The 21,403-nt window shown below is 42.6% G+C and overlaps 1 protein-coding gene across 1 annotated transcript in view; it reads left to right on the top strand.

Moving 5' to 3' along the window:
• The window catches only part of LOC106941209 (triple functional domain protein-like), a 43,120-nt gene extending 22,212 nt beyond the window's left edge, over positions 1 to 20,908 (top strand). Inside the window, exons 24-51 of the mRNA XM_015024150.1 lie at positions 4,068 to 4,210; positions 4,297 to 4,396; positions 4,496 to 4,739; positions 5,530 to 5,637; positions 6,140 to 6,333; positions 6,467 to 6,637; positions 9,761 to 9,856; positions 10,723 to 10,871; positions 10,947 to 11,013; positions 11,098 to 11,201; positions 11,285 to 11,354; positions 11,436 to 11,525; positions 11,619 to 11,711; positions 11,872 to 11,922; positions 12,011 to 12,088; positions 13,008 to 13,199; positions 13,276 to 13,456; positions 13,544 to 13,783; positions 13,878 to 14,362; positions 14,948 to 15,195; positions 16,039 to 16,180; positions 16,260 to 16,287; positions 16,373 to 16,535; positions 16,887 to 17,008; positions 17,092 to 17,170; positions 17,851 to 18,051; positions 18,146 to 18,284; positions 18,593 to 20,908. Coding sequence (XP_014879636.1) covers positions 4,068 to 4,210; positions 4,297 to 4,396; positions 4,496 to 4,739; positions 5,530 to 5,637; positions 6,140 to 6,333; positions 6,467 to 6,637; positions 9,761 to 9,856; positions 10,723 to 10,871; positions 10,947 to 11,013; positions 11,098 to 11,201; positions 11,285 to 11,354; positions 11,436 to 11,525; positions 11,619 to 11,711; positions 11,872 to 11,922; positions 12,011 to 12,088; positions 13,008 to 13,199; positions 13,276 to 13,456; positions 13,544 to 13,783; positions 13,878 to 14,362; positions 14,948 to 15,195; positions 16,039 to 16,180; positions 16,260 to 16,287; positions 16,373 to 16,535; positions 16,887 to 17,008; positions 17,092 to 17,170; positions 17,851 to 18,051; positions 18,146 to 18,284; positions 18,593 to 19,150 — 4,536 coding nt within the window. The 3' untranslated portion in view covers positions 19,151 to 20,908. The remainder of the gene's footprint in view (positions 1 to 4,067; positions 4,211 to 4,296; positions 4,397 to 4,495; positions 4,740 to 5,529; positions 5,638 to 6,139; positions 6,334 to 6,466; positions 6,638 to 9,760; positions 9,857 to 10,722; positions 10,872 to 10,946; positions 11,014 to 11,097; positions 11,202 to 11,284; positions 11,355 to 11,435; positions 11,526 to 11,618; positions 11,712 to 11,871; positions 11,923 to 12,010; positions 12,089 to 13,007; positions 13,200 to 13,275; positions 13,457 to 13,543; positions 13,784 to 13,877; positions 14,363 to 14,947; positions 15,196 to 16,038; positions 16,181 to 16,259; positions 16,288 to 16,372; positions 16,536 to 16,886; positions 17,009 to 17,091; positions 17,171 to 17,850; positions 18,052 to 18,145; positions 18,285 to 18,592) is intronic.
• Positions 20,909 to 21,403: the final 495 nt, after the last annotated feature.

Here is a 21,403-nt window from a genome sequence, read left to right as displayed (position 1 = left end):
GTTCAGACACTTTGAAGTCATTTGGATATGAACCTGATTTAGTGCCATATATGAAAGTTTCTGATTCTTTTGGGGGAGTAAAGGCTGGAACTGGGCCGTTCAGACTACTGTGAAAAGTCAGATGTTGGTCGCATTTTGGTAAAAAAAAAAAAAATCGTTTGGGTTGCATTTGCCTTCTGTGTGAAGGTAACCAAAGAGACTTAAAAAAATCTTGAGATTAAGGCTGAGAGTTATTTATTAGTCAAAGCTTTATTTTTTATGACAGAACTAACGCGTAAAATAGAGAATATTTGGCAAGACTTGAAACTGACTGTTCACAATGTTCCTGATTTAATCTGATTTGGAGTCCAAACTATTTTGCAAAGAAATGTGTTCCACCTCAAGAAAACCTCTAGTTAACGCAAATCTATTACAAAATAAAAATAAATGCATCAAACTTTCAATGAGATTAAAAAAAGTTGAGGAGATCGAAAGCGAAGTATGAAAGAAAAAACGTTTTTGACAAAATACTGATTAGATTTTAAGAAGTCTCTCTGTTCAAATTTACCGTTTTTCCTCCAGGATTCGATGAGAACATAGAGTCTCAGGGCGAGCTCATCCTCCAGGACTCCTTCCAGGTCTGGGATCCCAAGACTTTGATCCGTAAAGGCCGAGAGCGCCACCTCTTCCTCTTCGAGATGTCTCTGGTGTTCAGCAAGGAGGTTAAGGATTCCAACGGCAGGAGCAAATACATCTACAAGAGCAAGCTGTTTGTAAGTACAGGAGGACGGATCCACACAGAGCTTTCAGCTTTTGTTCCTCCATCTCTGCTGTTACAATCAAAGGGAAAACAACACTTGAAGCAGAGGTGGTTGATATGTGTACACACATAGATTTATATATATATAATAGTTTTGTTTTGATTTTGAGCTACTAACTTGAAAACTTACAGATCTTTTATTTTTTTTTTTTTGCCTGCAAACAAACAAAAGAGTAATGGTGGTAGTTCTTTAAAAAAACTCGGATCAATATCAGTTGAAGTGACATATCCCTTTAACTCTGCTAAATCAAAAGCTAACTTTAGCAATAAGTTTATAGAACATGCATGTAATAAAACTCACATCCGGTGTCAGGTTTGGGATAATAAATGCCACCTTTTACCTCAGGACAACTTTTTTTTCTTGTCTTCTCTTGGCATAAGAGTGAAATCATCTCCAACCTGGTAAATTAGGAACAACCTGAAACGTTTGGTGCGTTCTTTCTTCCTTTTCCTCCTGCAGACGTCTGAGCTGGGCGTGACGGAGCACGTCGAAGGAGATCCGTGTAAGTTTGCCTTATGGGTGGGACGTACCCCGACTTCTGACAACAAAATAGTTCTCAAGGTAAGGAATGAGAAGGTTTCTCCTTTTTCTTCTGCTGACATGTTCTCAAGGGTTGGCTAATACAGTTGTAAGAGGAAGATGTTAAAAACTACACTGAGAAAAATGAGAGGCTAAGATTTTACATATATCATGATTTTGAATTATCTGTATTGGTCTAACCCAAATGTGTAGCTTTCCTTCTCTTTCTTTTTTTTCCCTTTTCTTTGACTAGTATTAGGGCGATACTAAGAAAAAAATAAATACAATTTATGGGAGTAAAGTTTAAATAAGTTGTATATCAATAATAGTCATAGTATTATGTGAATAAAGTAATACTATTGTGAGAATAAAGTTGGAATATTATGAAAAAAGTTGTAATAATATGACAATAACGTCATTATATTACGAAAATGAAATTATGGCATTTTGAGAATAGTTGTACGAGAATAATTTCAAAATAAAATGAGGAAGAAGTTGTAATGCTACAACTTTTTTGTAGTATATTTTCATAATAATATGAATTCATTCAACATGTGAAAATATGATTTCCTCCTTACACTTTTGTTTTATTTTTTTCTTAGTCCCTGATTCTCCATCATAAACTTGTAATGTTTTATAAGCTGCAGTTTTCTGTCAGCCCTCCTCTGTCCTCCTTCCTTCCTTTCCTCTTTCTCTCTGTCGTCTTTGTCCTCCGGTCAGATTCAGCTTTGTTCCATCTGTTAAAAAAAAAAAAAACAAATCCACAAACACATCTGTGAACCCGGGGCTGTGTTTTCCGTGGATGTTTGTACATCTAACTCTCTATGTGGGCTGAATCGCTTCCACCAACGCTGGTGACACCGTCAGCTCATGAACGCCCACGGTCTCTCATGCCACTTCATCAAAGTAACACGTCGTCTCCCTGTTTGAAGCAGAAAAACGATCTTTTAATCATCCGGACCCCCCCACACCCCTCTGCCACCCCTCCATTCATCTTCTGTGTGTTTTTGTTGTGGAGCTCACAGATGGATTAAAGTTAGCGTCCGCCGCTGGAACAGCATGAGCCCAGAAACCCCCCACACTCAGCTCTGTTACACACGTTCACTACTGAGCTAACCACTGACTAGTAGCCATGCAGTATGTGCATTGTAAATTGTCTCCCCACACACACACACTCACACACACACTCTCCTCATTACTGTCTGCACATTTAAATGGACATCAGCACTCTGTCAAAGGCAGATTATATCCGTGTTTTGCATTTCTATCACGTGACTTCATTTCTTTGTTTTGTTTGTGAGCGCATTAAAAAAAAAATGTCCCGTATATTTTCTCAAGCCAAATCAGTGAAATTCTTTATTCTATATTTTAAATTCAAAGCTAAGTCAGGGAGCCAAACATGGAGCAACGGTGAGTACAAACGATCCCACAACACAGCCCTCATCTGCTTCACACAAGTCTGCACGCTTCCTGCACGTTAGTTCATTAACACTGTTTACAGGACGGCTTTGGCTGAGTGTGTTGTACATCTTTAAACGGCTTCCCAGTCCTGGATACTAACACAAAAATCCTTGGCGGAAAGAATTATGGTTTTCCAAAATAATAATTTAAAGTTTTATCTTTTTTATTCAAATGAAAAAAAAATACTGATTAATTTTCTTTGTTGATAACCTAATCTAAGTGTGCGGCTATTTCTATAATATTTTTTGTCACTCATTTCAGAAGGTGAAACTCTGATTCATTACACAGTGAAATTTTTCAAGCTTTAATTTCTTGTAATTTTTTTGCTTATGGCTTGTAGATCATTAAAACCCAAAATGCAGCGTCTCAGAACATTATGGAGGATCAATAAAAAAAGGATGAGATGTTTTGGGTTATAGCTGCACTATGTAACATATATATAAAAGTAGATTTTCACACATTTGTTGAAACTGTCAGAATGTCATGACAGTATAATATGATACAATCTATGAAAAAATCGAGCTCCTCTGCTTTCCCCTTGTGCTCCAGGTGAAAACTAGAAACAACCAATCAGGGCCAGGAGGCAGATTGTAGCGCTGTTGATCATGTCCATGTAGGCGCCACCCACCCCATCACCCCCTTTTCTCGCTCTCTGCTAGGATACAACTTCAGCTGAGCTTGTCATGAGTGCTAAGGCTAGTTAGCGTAGCCACTGATGATGGCTGACAAACAGTTTTCCTGTAATGGTAACTTCTTTCTCCGCCATTTGCACATTTAGCAGTGCGTTCATGAAGATGATGGACAGCTCTATGACCCTCCTTCTGGCTCTGATTGGTTGTTTCTGACCAATCAGAACCAAGCGGTGCATTTCTTCAGACAACAGCAACAGCTCAGGGAGGAGGAGATTGATGTTTTCACAGATTATCTGTCTCATATTATTCTGTCCTGACATGGTGACAGTTTTAACAAATATGTAAAAAAGAAAAAAAGATTCATACTGCATTGTTATTTATCTGATTAAGGTGTGAAACCATGACTTTCTGATATTTAACTTATGAAACAAAACCTTGAAATATTTCACTCTATGAAATCTGAGTTTAACATTCAGAAATGTAATTTTTTCCCCAGATGTACCTGTAAATTTAAAAAATACCAGAAGTAAAATAAAGAGAAGTCATTCAGACTTGTGTGAAACGGAGTGAAATTTCATTAACAAAGTTTTTATTTTTCGTTTTGAGATCTCACGCCAGATCTCGTTCAACATCTCCCTTTCCCGCCCTTTCATAGGCATCGAACATTGAGAACAAACAGGACTGGATCAAACACATCAGGGAGGTGATCCAGGAGCGCACCATTCATCTGAGAGGAGCCCTGAAGGAGCCCATTCACATCCCCAAACCCAGCACCGCCAAGCATCCCAAAGGACGAAGGTAAACACCACTGGAGTTAGAGAGTGAAACATCTTTCCTCCTTCTGAGGACAATGGCAGTATGACAGTCCTGTGTTCTGCGTTCAGGGATTTAGAGGACCTGGACAGTCAGGGTGAAGGCAGCAGCCAACCAGACACCATCTCTCTGGCGTCCCGCACCTCCCAGAACACGCTGGACAGCGACAAGGTGACAACTCTGCACTTTTTAAAAATCAGAGCAAAAAAGCTCAGAATCTGATCCTTTTTCGTCCTATCAGAACTCTGAACCGGGTCTTCTCTTCCTCAGCTCTCCGGCGGCTGCGAGCTCACCGTGGTGATCCACGACTTCATGGCCAGCAACAGCAACGAGCTGACGCTGAGGCGAGGGCAAACCGTCGAGGTCCTGGAGCGTTGCCACGACAAACCCGACTGGTGCCTGGTGAGGACGACGGACCGCTCGCCGGCCCTGGAGGGCCTGGTCCCCTGCGCCATGCTCTGCATCGCCCACTCCAGGTCGTCCATGGAGATGGAGGGAATCTTTAACCACAAAGGTTCGGAGCCGACCGCCGCGGTTCCGATCTGCAAAGATTTTCACATTCAGACTACAAACTTCAGTGGTTTTTGTTTGGATCTTTATGTGATAAACCAAAACATGGTGCATGATTGTGAAGAGGAAGGCAAATTTGACAGTTTTTCTTTAGAAACATCTTAGAAATGGAGGTACAAACCTTTCATTGAAGAGTGGCAAAGAAAGCCACAAGTTCTACTTAAGGTTTGTTAATCTAGAGGACAGAGGAAAACCTGTGGAAGAAGTTCTCTGGTCAGATGGGACCAAAGTGGAACTTTCTGGTATTTGATGAAAAGCTAACACTAAAGATCCCTCCTAGCTAGGCCTGTCACAATAACACATTTTACTGGCCCATAAATTCTCCCAGTAACTCTAAATTGGTGGGTTTTAAACCTTGAAATAAAGGAAGTCAGTGTTTCAGCACATTTACGGTTTCCTGGAAGTTGGTTCCAGATTTGTAGAGCATAGAAACTGAATGCTGAATTAAAACTGAATTTTACAAAGTTTTGTTTCAGGGGTTCTTAATAACAAAACGCTCTCAGTTTTACGAAATGTTTACGAAAGACTTTGACAAAAACGCATCATTCCACAATCATGTAGCACTTTGTCTCCGTCAGTCTCTTAAAAAAATCCTGTCAAAACACATTACAGAGGTGTTAACTTGATAAGATGTTACAAATTTACTTTAGCAAAGTACAGTTGCAATGTAACTCGATACTTTGAATGTGCATATCAGAGCATTTCTAAGACGCCCCCTCCTCTGCCACTCACAGACACTCTGTCGGTGTGCAGCAATGACTCCATTATGCCAGGATCTTCAGCCACGCTGCAGCCTGGCCATGGCATCAGCTCCCACAGCTCACCTGGACCCAAACGACCAGGTAGGCAGTCATGGCGATCTTAGCTCATGTTGTATGTAGGTCTGTTGTTATAAGCAATAAATCAATTTATCGCACCATTTCCATTTGACCTCTTTTGACCAAAACTTGGTGATAAAAGTCTCCAGTCTGGCTCTGTGGTCTCAACTAGACCCTTTTTTGAAGAACAGTTTTGAGTAATTAATTTTTTTGTTGTTTCTGTTGTTTATATATCTTTGGATTTTTAACATGTCTTCCTGTTCCAGTGTTAAACCTTCATTAGAATCTAACCTGTTTTTTTTTTTTTGCATTATTATGCCATTACCATAATATTACTTGAAAATGATCTCAAAGCAACAATATTATCGACATCGCGATAACTTCTGGGGCGATTTATCGTACAGGAACATTTGTAGTCATGGCAGGCTTAGTTGTGCGAGTGTATTTTATGTTTTGCCAGAAGTTGTTTGATGTGGTAAAACTGAGAGGAGTTTAACGTTGAAGCCGTAACTGCTACGTTTCCAAGGTAACACGCTTCGCAAGTGGCTGACCAGCCCGGTGCGTCGGCTCAGCAGCGGCAAGGCGGACGGCCACGTCAAGAAGCTGGCCAGCAAGCACAAGAAGAACCGGGAGGTGAGGAAGAGCGGCGAGATAACCATGGGCTCGCAGAAAGACTCCGACGACAGCGCCGCCACGCCTCAGGATGAAACTCTGGAGGAGGTGGGTGGACACACACACACACACACACACACACACACACACACACACACACACACACACACACACGCTTTGATTTCCATAGAAAGAGTCAGGCAACATAATCTCACCGCTGCCGTTCTTGTGTGCGTCTCAGAGGGTTCGTAACGAGGGCCTGTCGAGCGGCACGCTGTCCAAGTCCAGTTCGTCTGGCATGCAGAGCTGCGGAGAAGAGGAGGGAGAGGAGGGGGCCGACTCGGTTCCTCTGCCCCCGCCCATGGCCATCCAGCAGCACAGCCTGCTGCAGCCGGACTCACAGGACGACAAGGTGAGGACAAGGAGACTCGTCCAAATCACCCAGGAGAGGAAGCTGGGATTAAGATATGACCTGCTTCATGTCAGATTGGGATTTTCAGGTTTTTGTAAAACAATAGTGACACATAAGTGCATTATGTGCACAGCGGCTCATTTCCTGTGACCAGTCAGCGGTTCTGAAACTAAATATCATTTAGTTTTGGATTTAAATAGATTGTCATCCCAGAAAGCTGTCAAATGTGACTTTATCTTTTTGCATTATTTGCAGTGAAACATAAAAATAATTGCCTTACTTGTCTCATGTAAGAAAAAACTCTGTTTTATAGGATGAAATGCTATAAAACTGCAACAAATAACTTAAATGTTTGTTTCATTGGGTTTCCATGTGATTGACCAACACAAAACTGACAAGTAGGAGAAAACAAAAACAAAAAAAAGAAAAAAAAACTAAAATGTGAAAAACAAAAGGGGGAATTTATATTTAGCTGATGCCTCTAAATAAAATCTAGTGCAACCAGTTTCCTGCAGGAGTTTTCTGATATGTAAACATAAGTTACAACAGTCCTATGAAGATATCAGGTTTTTACAGAGCATCAGTGAACCAACAGCTTCAGGGAAACCAAAGCAGACTTCCACATTTATCTGATGTTGACCACGTCAAGAATTACTTTTATTATTTCTTTTAGTTTTTCTCTGATAGTTGGCAGTTTTAAGTTTCCATATGAAAAATCTGCATCTTTATTTACTTTTTGACTGCATGAGCATTACTATTTGATTTCTAAAATGGTTTAAAATGTCTTACATTTCAGATATTTAAAACTTTTACAGTTCTTTCTAAGCTATTGACACCTCTTGAACCTTTTCTTTTTTTTTTTTGGTCACATTACGACCATAAGCCAAATATTTTATTGAGTTTTGATGCAATAGACCAACAGAAAGAGGCATCACAGTAAAGTTTTTTAAATTTTTTGCTAATAAAATGTAGAATTTGTCTCATATCTGCTGAGTTAATCCCAAATGAGTACTGTATGTTATCTCTGGTTGTGTTTATTATTATTATTTTTCATTCTGCTCCAGTCTCAGGTCTTTAGCTCCATCAGCTCCCCCACATCATGATGCTGCCAGAATCATGTCATTGCAGTTGAGGTGTTTTCAGGATGATGTCCAGTTAGTTTTCCTCTTCATGTCACGTTTTGCATCTTTTCAGATCAGCATAAATTTTCACATTCTGCTTTGTCTTGGTCTATCACATAAAACCCAAATGGCAAATATTAAACTTTAGGTTTATAAAATGACATTGTGGAAAACCACAAGAAGTAATTCTATAATATTCTGTACTTTATTTAAAACGCATTAAAAAAAAAAAAAAAGAACTTAATATGAGTCCAACTTCACTGATCCGTTTATCTCGTTTCCCTTAAAACATCATTTTTCTGACGCAAATGAATCGAACCTTTCCAGTCATAATGAACATTTTCTCTTCCTATTCTGCCCTGTCTTTTTTAAAAACAGAGTTTTACATTTTAGGCAGCAAAAGACTAAAGCAGATTCTCTTCTGACACTAATTTGTGTTTCTCTTTTGTTTTGTTTCCTGGTTGTATTGTTTGCTGTTTGCCATGACGTAGCATTACCTTGATTTATGTCCTGTCTTTGCTTTGTCTCAGTTTCCATATCTCTCCATCTGAAAGCCTTGCTCTTCCCCTTCTGTCTCCTCCCTCAGTCTGATTCTTTAATTCCTGCTTTTTCCCGCTCCTTCCACTTTAAAATGCCCTTTTTAAAGCCTGTTCTTTTTGAGGGGAAATAACTTTAAGCTTCTTAACTTCTTCTTTTTTTTTTTTTTTTAAACGCACTCTGGTTAACTTCTGTATTTTAACAAACTCATAACATTCCTGAATTTCTTTAGTTCTTTTATTTCCTCGCTTGTTTGTTGTTGTTTTTTTTTAACTGTAACTCTACGGTGAGCAGGTTAGGACAAACTGTAAATAAGTAGAGAGAGAGAGAGGGAGAGAGAGAGAGAGAGAACGAGAACACATGTAGCTCCTAACTCTGAGTGGAGGGGGCAGCGTGGAGCTTTTTTTATTTTTCCCCTTCAGCGGTCAGTTCAGAGTCGAGGGATGCACTGCCTTATTTCTGCCAGCTTTACAATGCCTTGAGCATGCTCGACTTGCACTTGAATGCAGCGTATTTGTGCATGCTTTAAGAAGCCGCAGCAAGGGACGACAGACACTTAGGAAGGAGCGAGCGGCGCGTGAGACAGCGGGCCAGGTTCCCCCCGTCAGCCTCCTCTCTAACAATCTGAGTAAAACCCACGCTGAAATGAAGATTCAAACCCCCCCTCCCGGCCCCACCTCCTGTCATCCCACCCGACCAATCACAGCTTCCCCTCCGTCCCCCTCTCCCCCTCCCCGCTCGTCCTCATTCCCCCTCTTCTTACCTTATGTGCATTACCTCATTACCCATGCAAGTAATTGGCATCTCTAAATGCTGGCGAGGCCAGAAGGGCGCACAGCACAGAAAGGGTGAGAGTCTCCTGAACTATATCTGCACAAACACATCCATGAAACCTCTTTCATCCTCGCTGACGGCATTCTCTCCTCCATAACAGGAACACGACAGAAAACCTCTCTTTGCATTCAGATTGCACTTTTTTTTTCTCCCCCACATTCTTTCTATCAAACCTTGAATGATTTCTTTTCCTCCTTCCACATTTCTTTTTTCCTTCCGCCTCATGTTTTCCCCTCTCCATTTATAGTTTTCTGAATTTCACACAATTTTCCTTTGTTTTTATTGTTTTTTTTTTGTTTTTGTTTTGTTTTTTTACTTTAGTTTTAAATGTAACTCCTCAGAAACTTGGAGTTTCACCAATTAGAGGAGCCTCCTCAGATTATATCACTGAATTATTTTTCTTTTACTAAACCTGGAAAAAAAACATCCACAAAAGACAACTAATGTGCATTCAAGTCATTAAAAGCTGACCTTTAACCACTAGAGAGGGCATTTTCTTTGCTGTCCATTTATGGATTTCTCTAACTTGAGAATTAAAATTAAACTCAAGAACTACTGAACAAACCCGAGCACACAGGCTGCCAAGTTCTCATGGCTGTTCTGCTTGCCTCCCCTCTCTGTGGCTGCTCAGACGTCTTCCCGTCTTTCCGTCCGTCCGTCCAGTTCGGAGACGCCCAGTGCCGCCGAGTTGGTGAGCGCCATCGAGGAGTTGGTCAAAAGCAAGATGGTAGGAGACAGACACACACCGTGTGTGTGTGTGTGTGTACCGACATTCACAAAAACAGCTTTGTGATCATGAGTTTAGGCGCATCGTCCTTATTGACATCCTTCATGCAGATCTCTGAAAAGCAGTAATCTCACACTGAAAATGTAAAAACTTGAATGAAAACGGCCTGTCCTGGTTTTGATGCCTCAACAATTTCCATAAAACAAAAGTGATAGAAATAGTTTCTTACATTTAATTGATCAAATTATATCTAGTTCTCTCTGTCTCTCTATACTTCTCTCTCTTTCTCTCTTTCTCTCTCTGTTTCTTCTGGACTTTTGAACTTTTTAGTGTTAAGTCATCGAAATGAAACTGATTTATTACAAGTGTTTTCACCAGAGATGCACTGACGTGAACATTTTGGCCAGTCAATATCCAACACTGATATTGCTATTACGGCTGATAACTAATATTCACCAATATTATATATATATATTCACTAAACCTTTGACATTGTAAAATTACCATCATGTTTCTTTATTTGCAGTTAAATCCGTTACTGAATCACGATCACTGTCGCATGACCAAACTCGTCCTCCAGAAACGAGATGGACATAAATATCGGTTGTTCACATCAAATCAGTTTTATTTATCCGATACATTTTGTTAAAAAACATCCACCGATACCGATGTTGGTGCCGATTTATTGTGCATCCCTATTTTTTCCACGTCTTTATCAGCATCTGCTATAAAATGAACTTGATTAACATCAATGATCAATACTTGAAAAAAACTGTAAAATAAATGTGTATATTTTAGAACTAATCAGTTGAAACGACTCCATCTGCATCTGCTGTGTTTCCCCCCATTGTTGCGTGTGGATGCAGGCTCTGGAGGACAGACCCAGCTCTCTGTCGGTAGAGCAGGGCGACAGCAGCTCTCCCTCCTTCAACCCCTCCGATAACTCCCTCCTGTCCTCCTCCTCGCCTGGGGAAGAGATGGATGAACGCAGGGCCAGCATCGTCAAGAAAAGACAGTAAGTGTGCTGCTGTCTTAACACAAACACACGCTGGCTTCTCTCTTCAGCTGAGTCATCTTGTTGTTGTTTTAGCTACGTTCTGCTGGAGCTGGTAGAAACCGAGCGAGATTACGTCCGGGATCTGGGTCTTGTAGTCGAGGTGAGCGCTCTACGTTTCTTTGTTTTCCTTTATGCCGTGTATTCAGGCTTACACGTATTTGTTTCTTTTGTCTCCATAAATAAGGGTTACATGAGCAGGATGAAGGAGGAGGGTGTTCCCGACGATATGAGGGGGAAGGATAAAATCGTGTTTGGAAACATCCATCAAATCTACGACTGGCACAAAGAGTACGTCAAGCGCTAGAATCCAGATTTCCTTCTGCTCAGTCGCCAACTAAATAACTAAATGTTTCTCTTTCCCTCTCACTCAGCTTCTTCCTCAGGGAGTTGGAGAAATGCTTAGAAGACCCTGACAGACTGGGACTACTGTTTCTCAAACAGGTTTGTCATTTCTACGTTTTTTTCTAGATTTAAACTTTGTGTTTGTGGAATTCTGAAGTCTTCTGCTTGGCGTTTCCACAGGAACGCAGGTTAAATATGTACGTGGTGTACTGTCAGAACAAGCCCAAGTCGGAGCACATCGTGTCAGAGTACATCGACACCTACTTTGAGGTAAACGGTGGTTTAGCTAAAGAGGCATCAGATGTTGGCAGCTTTCAAATGCTGAGAACTCAGGTTTTTTGTTTGTTTTTTTATTTAATGAAGGATCTGAAGCAGAGGTTGGGCCACCGGCTGCAGATCACAGACCTGCTCATTAAACCTGTTCAAAGGATCATGAAATACCAGCTGCTGCTCAAGGTTAGTCCTTACTGGCCCAGCAGAGGGCGCCGAAACCTCAACTCGGCTCAGATTCACTTAAAAAACACATTCATCTCTGACTTCTCTGATTGTAAAAAGCCAAACATTACCAATGTTTTTTTGTGTTTTTGCGGTGACATATTTGCTTTGTCTGATTTAGGATTTCCTCAAACACTCTAAAAAGGCTGGACTGGAGTGTCCAGATTTAGAGGCAAGTGACTGAAAGCTTCTGCTTGAACGCTTAATTTAAAAGACAATCTTTGCTTTTCTAAAACATTTTTCATTTCCACCTCTTACAGAAAGCAGTGGAGGTCATGTGCATCGTGCCAAAAAGGTGCAACGACATGATGAATGTTGGTCGGCTTCAAGGATTTGATGTAGGGAAAATTTAATTACACAACATTGGTTCCCAAAAGTTTCTTTTGGGCTTTTTCCACAAACCTCAGTATATTTTGTTGGAATGTTATGTGAGAGACCAGAATAAAGTGGGAAAAGGAAACTGTTTCCAGCATATGTGCACACAGAAATAAATCTGTAGAAGGGGGTTGAATGTGAATGTACACTAGATTTAGTAGATTTATTCCTTAAAAAGACTGTGTTGTTTTCTTTCCTCTTCACAATTATTCATTATACGGATACAAACAATTAATCGACTTACGATTAATTGACGATTAATGGTTTATTAAGTTAAAATTAGTTCCAATCGATTAACTAACAATGTGGGCTTAGATCTTCTTTCAGTGTTACAGTTTGACCGCCATCCAGCAGAGGGCGCCATCCTTGAGTTTTGCCGGTTGATACAGAAACAAAGATGGCGGGGGCATAAAAGAACTGGAAAGAGAAACAATCTGTTGTATTTTATTTTTCTATTAAGCAAGTTAAGAGGTTCCTGTATTGTTATATTTTATGAATATGTCCAAGGTTAATAATGTGATAAAATCTCAATATTCTGTTTATTGAGTCAGTATTTCATACAAAATTATGTTAAAAATTTAATTATGATTTTTTTTTTATTTAAATTGAGCATTTTCCCAAAAAAATGAAGCTCTTCTTAACAATCCTGGTTGTTAAGAAAATTACCGTTTATCAATTACTTATTGATTAATCGATAACTTGCATCCCTAATTCACTGCTTTTTGTTGGTTTATCACATAACATTCCAATAAAATCCAATAAAGTTTGAGGTTGGCGAAATGTGAAAAAGCTCAATGTTACAGTGTCTTAACTGGTTTATACTGAATTCTGCCTCATGAAATGCTTCTACTAAAAGCATTTTCCCCGTTTCTCCATCTCCAGGGGAAGATTGTAGCTCAGGGTCGCCTGTTGCTGCAGGACACGTTCATGGTGTCCGACCCAGACGGCGGCTCGCTCGGCAGGATGAAGGAGAGGAGGGTGTTCCTGTTCGAGCAGCTGGTTATCTTCAGCGAGCCTCTGGACAAAAAGAAAGGTTTCTCTTTGCCAGGCTTCCTCTACAAACACAGCATCAAGGTGAGAACACTACAAAGCTGCCTGAATGATTTGTTGTGGCCCAGATGTTGAGTCTCTGACCCTGTCGGTAATCCAGGTCAGCTGTTTGGGTCTGGAGGAGAGCGTGGAAGGCGATCCCTGTAAGTTTATTCTCACTTCTCGGTCAACCAACGGGACGCTGGAGTCCTTCGTGCTTCACTCCTCCCATCCGGGGGTGTGTGAGGTCTGGACCCTTCAGATCAGCCAGATACTGGAGAGCCAACGCAATTTCCTCAATGGTGAGCCTTCGGACAGATGCACAGAACCTGGTGTTTGGTGGCGGTGCTGTTTTTGTACATCGCTGTCTTTCTTGTACCGTCTCACAGCTCTGACTTCGCCAATAGAGTATCAGAGGAATCACGTCGGGGCCGGCGTGGGAGCTCAGGCCGGAGGCGTTGGTGGTGTGTCACCCGGAGTTGGAGGCGGGATCTCTCAGCCCAGCTCCGCCCCATCAGGACCGCAGAGCGTCTCCCGGCGGCCCTCAAAGATCCCTCAACCCTCTCGTCTGCCCCAGCCCCTCCGTCACCTCGCTGGAGCCGACGCGGAGGGCCCCAACAAGATGTTAGGTACGGAAGGTGGCCCCCTTGCTCGGCCAGCTTTGTTTTCGCAGCACATTGAAGGTTGTGACTGAGGTGTGAGTTTTGCTCGGTTGTGATCCAGGTTTGTCCCCTCGTCCCGTCCCTGCTACCCCGCTTCCTCCAGGGGGCAGTCCGCAGGGCAAGCGTCCCTCGCAGACCGCAGAGGACCAGACACACACGCAGACCCTCACACCTGCCAACACTGTAACCCCTATTCCTCGTGCCACAGTGGGGCCTCTGCCCTCCACGCCAACCTCCAAACCACAGCCCGGAACCGTGTCGCCAATCGCCCCAACTCCAACCGCGCCCGCCTTTGGAAAGGACCCTCTTCCTCCTCCCCCTCCCAGCCCAGGACAGAAGACCGGATCTGGATTTTGGAGCTCTATGCCGGCCTCTCCAGCCAGCAGGCCTGGCTCGTTCACCTTCCCAGGAGAGGCGGCAGAGACCCCGGCCCGTCAGCCGGGGGTTCAGGCCCACAGACACTCCACGCACAGCAAAGAGGCTGACCGCATGAGCACATGCTCATCTGCAAGCGAGCAGTCCATCCAGTCCACCCAGAGCAACGGGGTAAGACCTCTAGCTGCGGCCCACGGCTGATTCCACTAACAAAGAGGCCGAGGGAAGCCTGGTGTGTCCCGCTGCTGCCAGCACTACTAATCTGTTCCCCACTAAGCATCTCTGACAATCTTCTCCACTCTTCAGCATCACGCTCTGTAGCTTTAGATCATTTCTCAAAACAAATTCCCTTCAAAGGTTTCAACCTTGGTGCTTTTGTCCTCACTCTTCCTAAGAGAGACTCTTCACTTGGGCTTTTTGTTTCCTGACTTTTTAACTCTACCAAAGCTCAAACTAACAACCTTCCTTCCTCTTGGCTGTCTCTCACCAGCTGCTGTCTTCATGGTGTGTGACTGCACTGACTTTACCTGCAACTAACCTCTGACGTTTGTGGTTCCTCCACAAATGAACTCAGATCCTTTCATTCAACCTAACGCTTTTCGTCTCATCTTTGCCCGGAGCTGCAAAGACTGCTGCAGAGGAAATCGTCTTACTGCAACTTTTTTTAATCGCAGGAAAACAACAAACCTTGTACAAAGCCTGGTTTTATTGAATACTCTGTGATTTCTCTCCCCCTGTCTCCTCCCTGTTGCACAGAGTGAAAGTAGCAGCAGCAGTAGCGTATCCACCATGTTGGTGACCCAGGACTACATGGCTGTGAAGGAGGATGAGATCAGTGTCAGTCAGGGCGAAGTGGTCCAGATCTTGGCCAGCAACCAGCAGAACATGTTCCTGGTGTTCAGGGCGGCTACGGAGCAGGGCCCCGCCGCCGAGGGCTGGATCCCCGGATTCGTGCTGGGACACACCTCCGCCATCATCCCTGACTCCTCCGACGGGCCAATCAAGTAAGAGATTGGTTCAACGTGCCTTACGGTCCAGACGTACTGCATTTAGTAGGGTTTCCTCCAGAGAACTTGCTAAACCCAGTGTCAGGGGCGCCAGGGGAGTCCACCAGCACCACCATGTTTTTGTGTTAAAAGGGCAGTATTATGGAAACTCGACTTCTTGGAGCTTTACATCATGTTTAAATATGATTACCTCATCAAAATATACCTGCAGTGTTGATTTGATTCTATCATGCATGTTTGAGAAATCCTTCAATCTCCCTTGGCAACCATTCAGCTGTTCAAATCATCTAAGGCTGGTGAAAATGCTCCGAAAGGGTTAATACAGGAGTAATGTTGGGATGACTTCCTGAAGGCGGAGTTTCAGAAAGAGCAGGAGTTTTTAAAGAAACAGAAGCCCAATTTCAAGAAGTTAAAACAACTGAGGATAACATGGTTACTTGATACAAAACGCCACCATATACCTAGAAAATACACACTACTGTCCCTTTAAAAAACGCTGACAGAAAATTTGATATGACTAGATAATTATGTTGTTAGAAGAAATTACTGATGATACTTAAACACCAAATATAGTGTTAAAAAAGGCAAACAGACAAAAAAACAATTAAAATAAATAATATTACCCCTACTTCAATGCATCAGTTAGCTTATTCTGTTTTTGCTCTCACTGTTACTTGTGTTTAAAAAAAATCCTATTAAAATAAACAACGCTTACCCAAGTAAAGCCTGGCAGCCCGCCAGGCTTATTATACGCTGTGGGAAGCCCTCCATTCAGTACATGAGTTTCCAACAGACATGGGGTCTTTTTGTTCTTGACCTTTGACACCTGTCTCATTGCAGCAGGAAGTCTTCATCTTGGCACACGTCTCTGCGAATACGAAAGAAGTCTGAGAAGAAAGACAAGGAGGTGAAGAAGGAGACCAAGCTGGAAAACGGTTACAGGAAGTCCAGAGATGCAATGGCCAATAAAGTTTCTGTAAAGGTGACTTCCTGATTCACTGAGCAATCAGAGCGGACTTGTGTTTTCTTTCTTTGTCTGACTCCGCCCTTTGTGTTCACAGCTTCTAAATCCCAACTACATCTATGATGGTAAATATTGACTTTGAGTTTAGAATAAATTGATTCAGGCGGCTGTAACCAGCGCTTTAATCAAAGCTTTTATTTTTTAAACCAGCCCCCCCAGACTTCCTGGTGCCTCTGAGTGACGTGACATGTGACAACGGCGAGAGCGTCACCTTACGGTGTAAGGTTTGCGGTCGACCCCGCGCCACCGTCGCCTGGAGAGGACCAAACGAGAGCAACCTCACCAACAACGGACACTTCAGCATCGCCTACAGGTACGGAAACGACACAGAACCGCACAAGTCTTCACGCCTTACTCACATCTTTAAAGTATTTTATTACGATATAAATGAGAAATCATTTTAAGCCTTTTTGTATTAAACCCTCTTTACTTCAAATGCATGTCACAATTTGGAAAGTAATAAAAAATGTAGAAAACATTTGTGATTTTTCCCGATTATTCACCACTTCATAAAATCTCCCAAAATACATTAAAGTTTGTGAGTTTTAAGAAAACGTGGAGTTCGTATGAACGCCTGAGTCAGTCGGCTCAGACTTCAGTCAATCAGATCCAGGAAGTCGGTTCTTTGGAAGCGTTGCTGTAATAATACATTTTTTCATTCCAGCGATGCTGGTGAAGCCACGCTCCGGATAATCGGTGCCGCTTCAGAGGACGACGGCGTTTACACGTGCGTGGCGACCAACGAGCTGGGCAGTGTGACGTCGTCGGCGAGCCTCAGGGTGTTGGGTAAGAGCGTAGAGTGACGACAGCGACCGCCGGGTGTGTGACGGCTGTGGTGTGTGATGCAGGTGTGTGTCTTTTGTTTTCAGCTGTGTCCACTGATGGACTCAGAGTGAGCTGGAAGGACAACTTCGAGTCTCAGTACACTGAGGTGGCTGAACTGGGAAGGTAAGAGACCCGGCACCATGCAGGTGCAGGAGGAAAGTGTTTCTCTGCAAATCTGTGCTTTGGCTTTTTCCTGAAAATATTCTGTTGGAGCAGAAGCTCCCAAACTTTTCCATTCTACTTTCCCCCAGACAGCGTTAACCTGTGTTCAGGAACGCTTTGCTACAAAATATGTAAAGAAACATCAACTTTCCGACTGTTTTCTATTCACTATTCAATAGTTATTACATCCATTTAGCATAAATGCTGCCTCAGACCTTCTGATTTTGATGGCTATGATTTAATATGTTTTCACATAATAGTTTTTCATCACAATCTCCTCTTCTGATTATGAGAAAATGTGATTAATTTGCAATATTAGATATCAAATTTTATTTTATTCTCACAATTTTTATGCTTTTCCTCCATGTCTTTCTAACTGTTGTAGCTTGAGAAGCAAAGATGAATTTGACTTTCAGCCATCAGAAATAACATTTAGATTAATTATTTTAACTTATATTTCATTAAAAAAACAAACAAGAAAACAGATAAAAAACAGCTCTTTTTTTTATCTTTGCATATTTTTTTCTCATCTTCCCTCCATCTTTCCGAGCCGCCCCACAGCGCCCCCTGGCGGCCCCCTCTTTGAAAAACACAGCTTTAGAGGACTTTTGAGTCGAATTGCGTGTGTTTCCTGTCTGCAGGGGGCGCTTCTCTGTCGTCAAACGCTGCGATCACCGGGGCTCCAAACGGACTGTGGCCGTCAAACACGTCAACAAGAAGCTGATGAAGAGAGATCAGGTGACTCAGGAGCTCAACCTGCTCCAGAGGCTGCAGCACCCGCACATAGTGAGCCTGGTGGACACGTTTGAAACCTCCAGCAGCTACGCTATCGTCCTGGAGATGTGAGTGCCAGATACACAGAGGGGGGGGGACCTGTTTTTGTTTGGAATTGAACCTTCAATCTCTTTGATCTACTGATGATTTTTCTGATTTCAGGGCTGATCAGGGTCGTCTGCTGGACTACATAGTGAGCTGGGGGAACCTGACGGAGGAGAAGGTGGCCTCCTACCTGCGAAGTGTTTTAGAAGCTTTACATTACTTGCACAACTGCAGAATAGTGCATCTGGACGTAAAAGTAAGTGTCTTAGCAGATTTAGTGGCTCTGCTTAAATCCATCCCTCATGAACGTTTCCTCACTTCCTTATGCTGCCATCAGAAACTTGATATGAACTTTTCAAAACATACATGGACACCTGACCTGAGGCCGTTCCTTTCAAATCAAGCTCCACCTTTTCTTTAATCATAGCTGGAAGTCTTTTCTGGAAATGTGTCACGATAAATGATAAACGATACGATATATTCCTACCCTTTGCCCTGGCAGATAAAGTTTGTGAAGAATGAATTTACTGTTCACCGTGTGGCGCTTTTCTTCTCTTGCTCCAGCCTGAGAACCTGCTGGTCGCCCACAACGCCAGCGCCCAGCCCGTGGTCAAACTCACCGACTTCGGAGACGCGGTCCAACTCAACAGCTCCCACTACGTCCACCCTCTGCTGGGCAGCCCTGAGTTCGCCTCCCCGGAGCTGGTCCTGGGGGAGCCCGTGTCGCTGACCTCCGACCTGTGGAGCCTGGGCGTGGTGACCTACGTGCTGCTGAGCGGCGCCTCGCCGTTCCTGGACGAGAGCGCCGAGGAAACGTGCCTCAACATCTGCAGGCTGGACTTCAGCTTCCCCAGGGATTACTTCCACGGCGTCAGCCAGGCCGCCAGAGACTTCGTCCGTCTGCTGCTACGGACCGACCCGGGCCGGAGGCCGCCGGCGGGGCTCTGCCTCCAGGAGCCGTGGCTGCAGGCCCCGCCGGGGGACGGGCGGGGCCGTGGAGAGGGCTGCCTTGACACGGCGCGCCTCATCTCCTTCATAGACCGGAGGAAGCACCAGACGGACGCACGGCCCATTGGAGGAGTCCGGAGCTTCATCCAGAGCCGCCTTCAGTCTCGGATCTGAACGCCGCGGGCGCAGCAGGAAGCGTCCCCACAGCTCCCAGAATTCCCAGAGTTCTCGCTGATCTTATCCTCCTTCACAACCCAGAATCCCCTGGAGTACCGCTGGTAGTTCAGTCTGGAGCTACGGAGCCCCAGAGAACATCACCAACCCGACGGAACGGATGCCCTTGTCTACTGCTGCTTGCTGAGATTTTCTAGTTTTAAACGAACAGAACAAAAAATTTAAAAAAAAGGACGAATAAAATCATTAATATAGTAACTTATTTTCCTTGATGGGAGTCAAAGCTGATTTAGAGGAGCTGTCTGAACGAGCCTCGACGGAAAAAAAAGTCGCCAAGGACCGGCACGGACGTTTTGTTTATTCTTTTACACTAAAGCTATACCTGACACTTTGGAAGCAGCTCTATCTTATAGAAACAATATATTTAAGAAAAACACACAAAAGTACCGTCTGTTTGTTTTAAAGTAAAAAAAAAAAAAAAATAAAATGTTGAAAGTTGGCTGTGCTACTTCAGACGTTCTGCTTATTAAACCATCATCATGAGATGCCATGTTGACCATGCTGCCGTCCAAACCCCAGAAGGAACGGCGCCCCCTGCAGAACAAAAGCTGCACTGCGCAGATAGCGACATGTTTAAGCCTTACCTTGTAAATAGACTTCTGCCTTCTTCGCTCTCACATTCACGGCGGGATCCTGCTTTCAGGACGCGGGGCCGCGGCGACGGCTGCGGGTCGCCAGGGAAACCAAGTGAATGTGGGAAGCCCAGGAGGAGAAATCTTTTTTTTTGTTTTGTTTTGTTTTCTTTTCTTTTCTTGTTGTTTTTTTCTCTGTAAATGCACTCATCGTACGTTCTGTTTATCATGTGCAATGTTGCGGCTTTAACATTTTATGCAACTATTTATGAAGACATCTGTTGTATCTGTAATAAATCTAGAGAAAAGGATGTACTTGGTACTGCAGGCGCTGCTGGTAGTTTGTGTTGCTGGCTGTTCCGACCGCCAGGCCTCGCTGGGGTCACGACCTACAATCATGTGGTTCGTTTTTAGGATTTTGGTTTGATCAAAACTTAATTTAACACGTTTTGTACTGTATGCCTCTGTAGTATTGGTACACCAAAGTTGCTCTAGCTTTATAGTACTTAAGAAAAAGGTTTTATTGGAGTATGTTTAGGTAATCAGTGACCTTTTTTGAAATGATTGTTTACAAGAGTAAAACACAAGGAGTGGTGAGGGGGGACGCACTCTTAGCTTAGTCTCTTTTTCTTTTCCTTTTTAAATAGGCAGGAGGCTGGAGGACAGAAACTAGCTCTTATTATTAACTCAATGAATTAGGAGTTAAATGGTCTTATTTCCTTAATTGTCTTCTTTCTCGCTGCCAAAATGTTTCTTCCATAAATTTCTCGTATAAACTATAAAATCTCCCTGGAAGCTCACCAGAACATTTCTGGAAACGAAAGTAACAAACGTTCATAATGAGGATGGGATGAGCCCTCTTTAGCTTTTTTTATTTTTTATTTATGTGATATAATTGTGCACAGGCCGTTAAAAACAAGGAGACTTGGACTGGATACCTCAGTTTTAGTTTTTCCACCCTTTTTTTTGTTGCATTTGTTTTTATTTACATGTTTGCCGCCACATTGTTTTTTTTTTTTTTATCTTTGCATGTATATTTCTTTGTACAGCTCATCATATTCTCCCTTGTAAATATTCTAATTTTGTCATCAGTTATTTGAAAATTAAACATAATGAACAAACATGACCTGTTTTTTAAAAATATTTTTGTCGCAACACAACCACTTGCTTCAGTGTATCATTTACTTGGGGAAACTCAAGTAAATAAATAGTAACGTATGATGTGCATTTTTTATACAGCTGCCATTATTTTGACGAGGCGTTCACACAACTGGATTTACACTGAGACTGAATTACACACACAGATGGCTGTAAAATCTTTAAAGTCTAACTTCCTGGTTTTACTGAGAAGGCCAGCAGCAGCTGTTTAATACGTTTTTGAACTATGTTGTTATTCACGTTAGTTTTCTTATGAGATTAATTAAAATCAGTTTTGTTCCAGATTAAAGCCAATGTAGCATATATTAACCACAGACGCTCCCAGATACATGCGACTATAAGTGTTTGGCGCCGTCTAGTGGTCACATTATATATATATATATATATATATATATATATATATATATATATATATATATATATATATATATATATATATATATATATATATATATATATATAT

This window comes from Poecilia latipinna, unplaced genomic scaffold, assembly GCF_001443285.1.
Source record: "Poecilia latipinna isolate Pla-1442-1.1 unplaced genomic scaffold, P_latipinna-1.0 Scaffold3549, whole genome shotgun sequence".
Lineage (NCBI taxonomy): Eukaryota > Metazoa > Chordata > Actinopteri > Cyprinodontiformes > Poeciliidae > Poecilia > Poecilia latipinna.
Note: the sequence above shows the minus strand (reverse complement) of the source record. Positions and strands in the feature narration are given on the sequence as shown.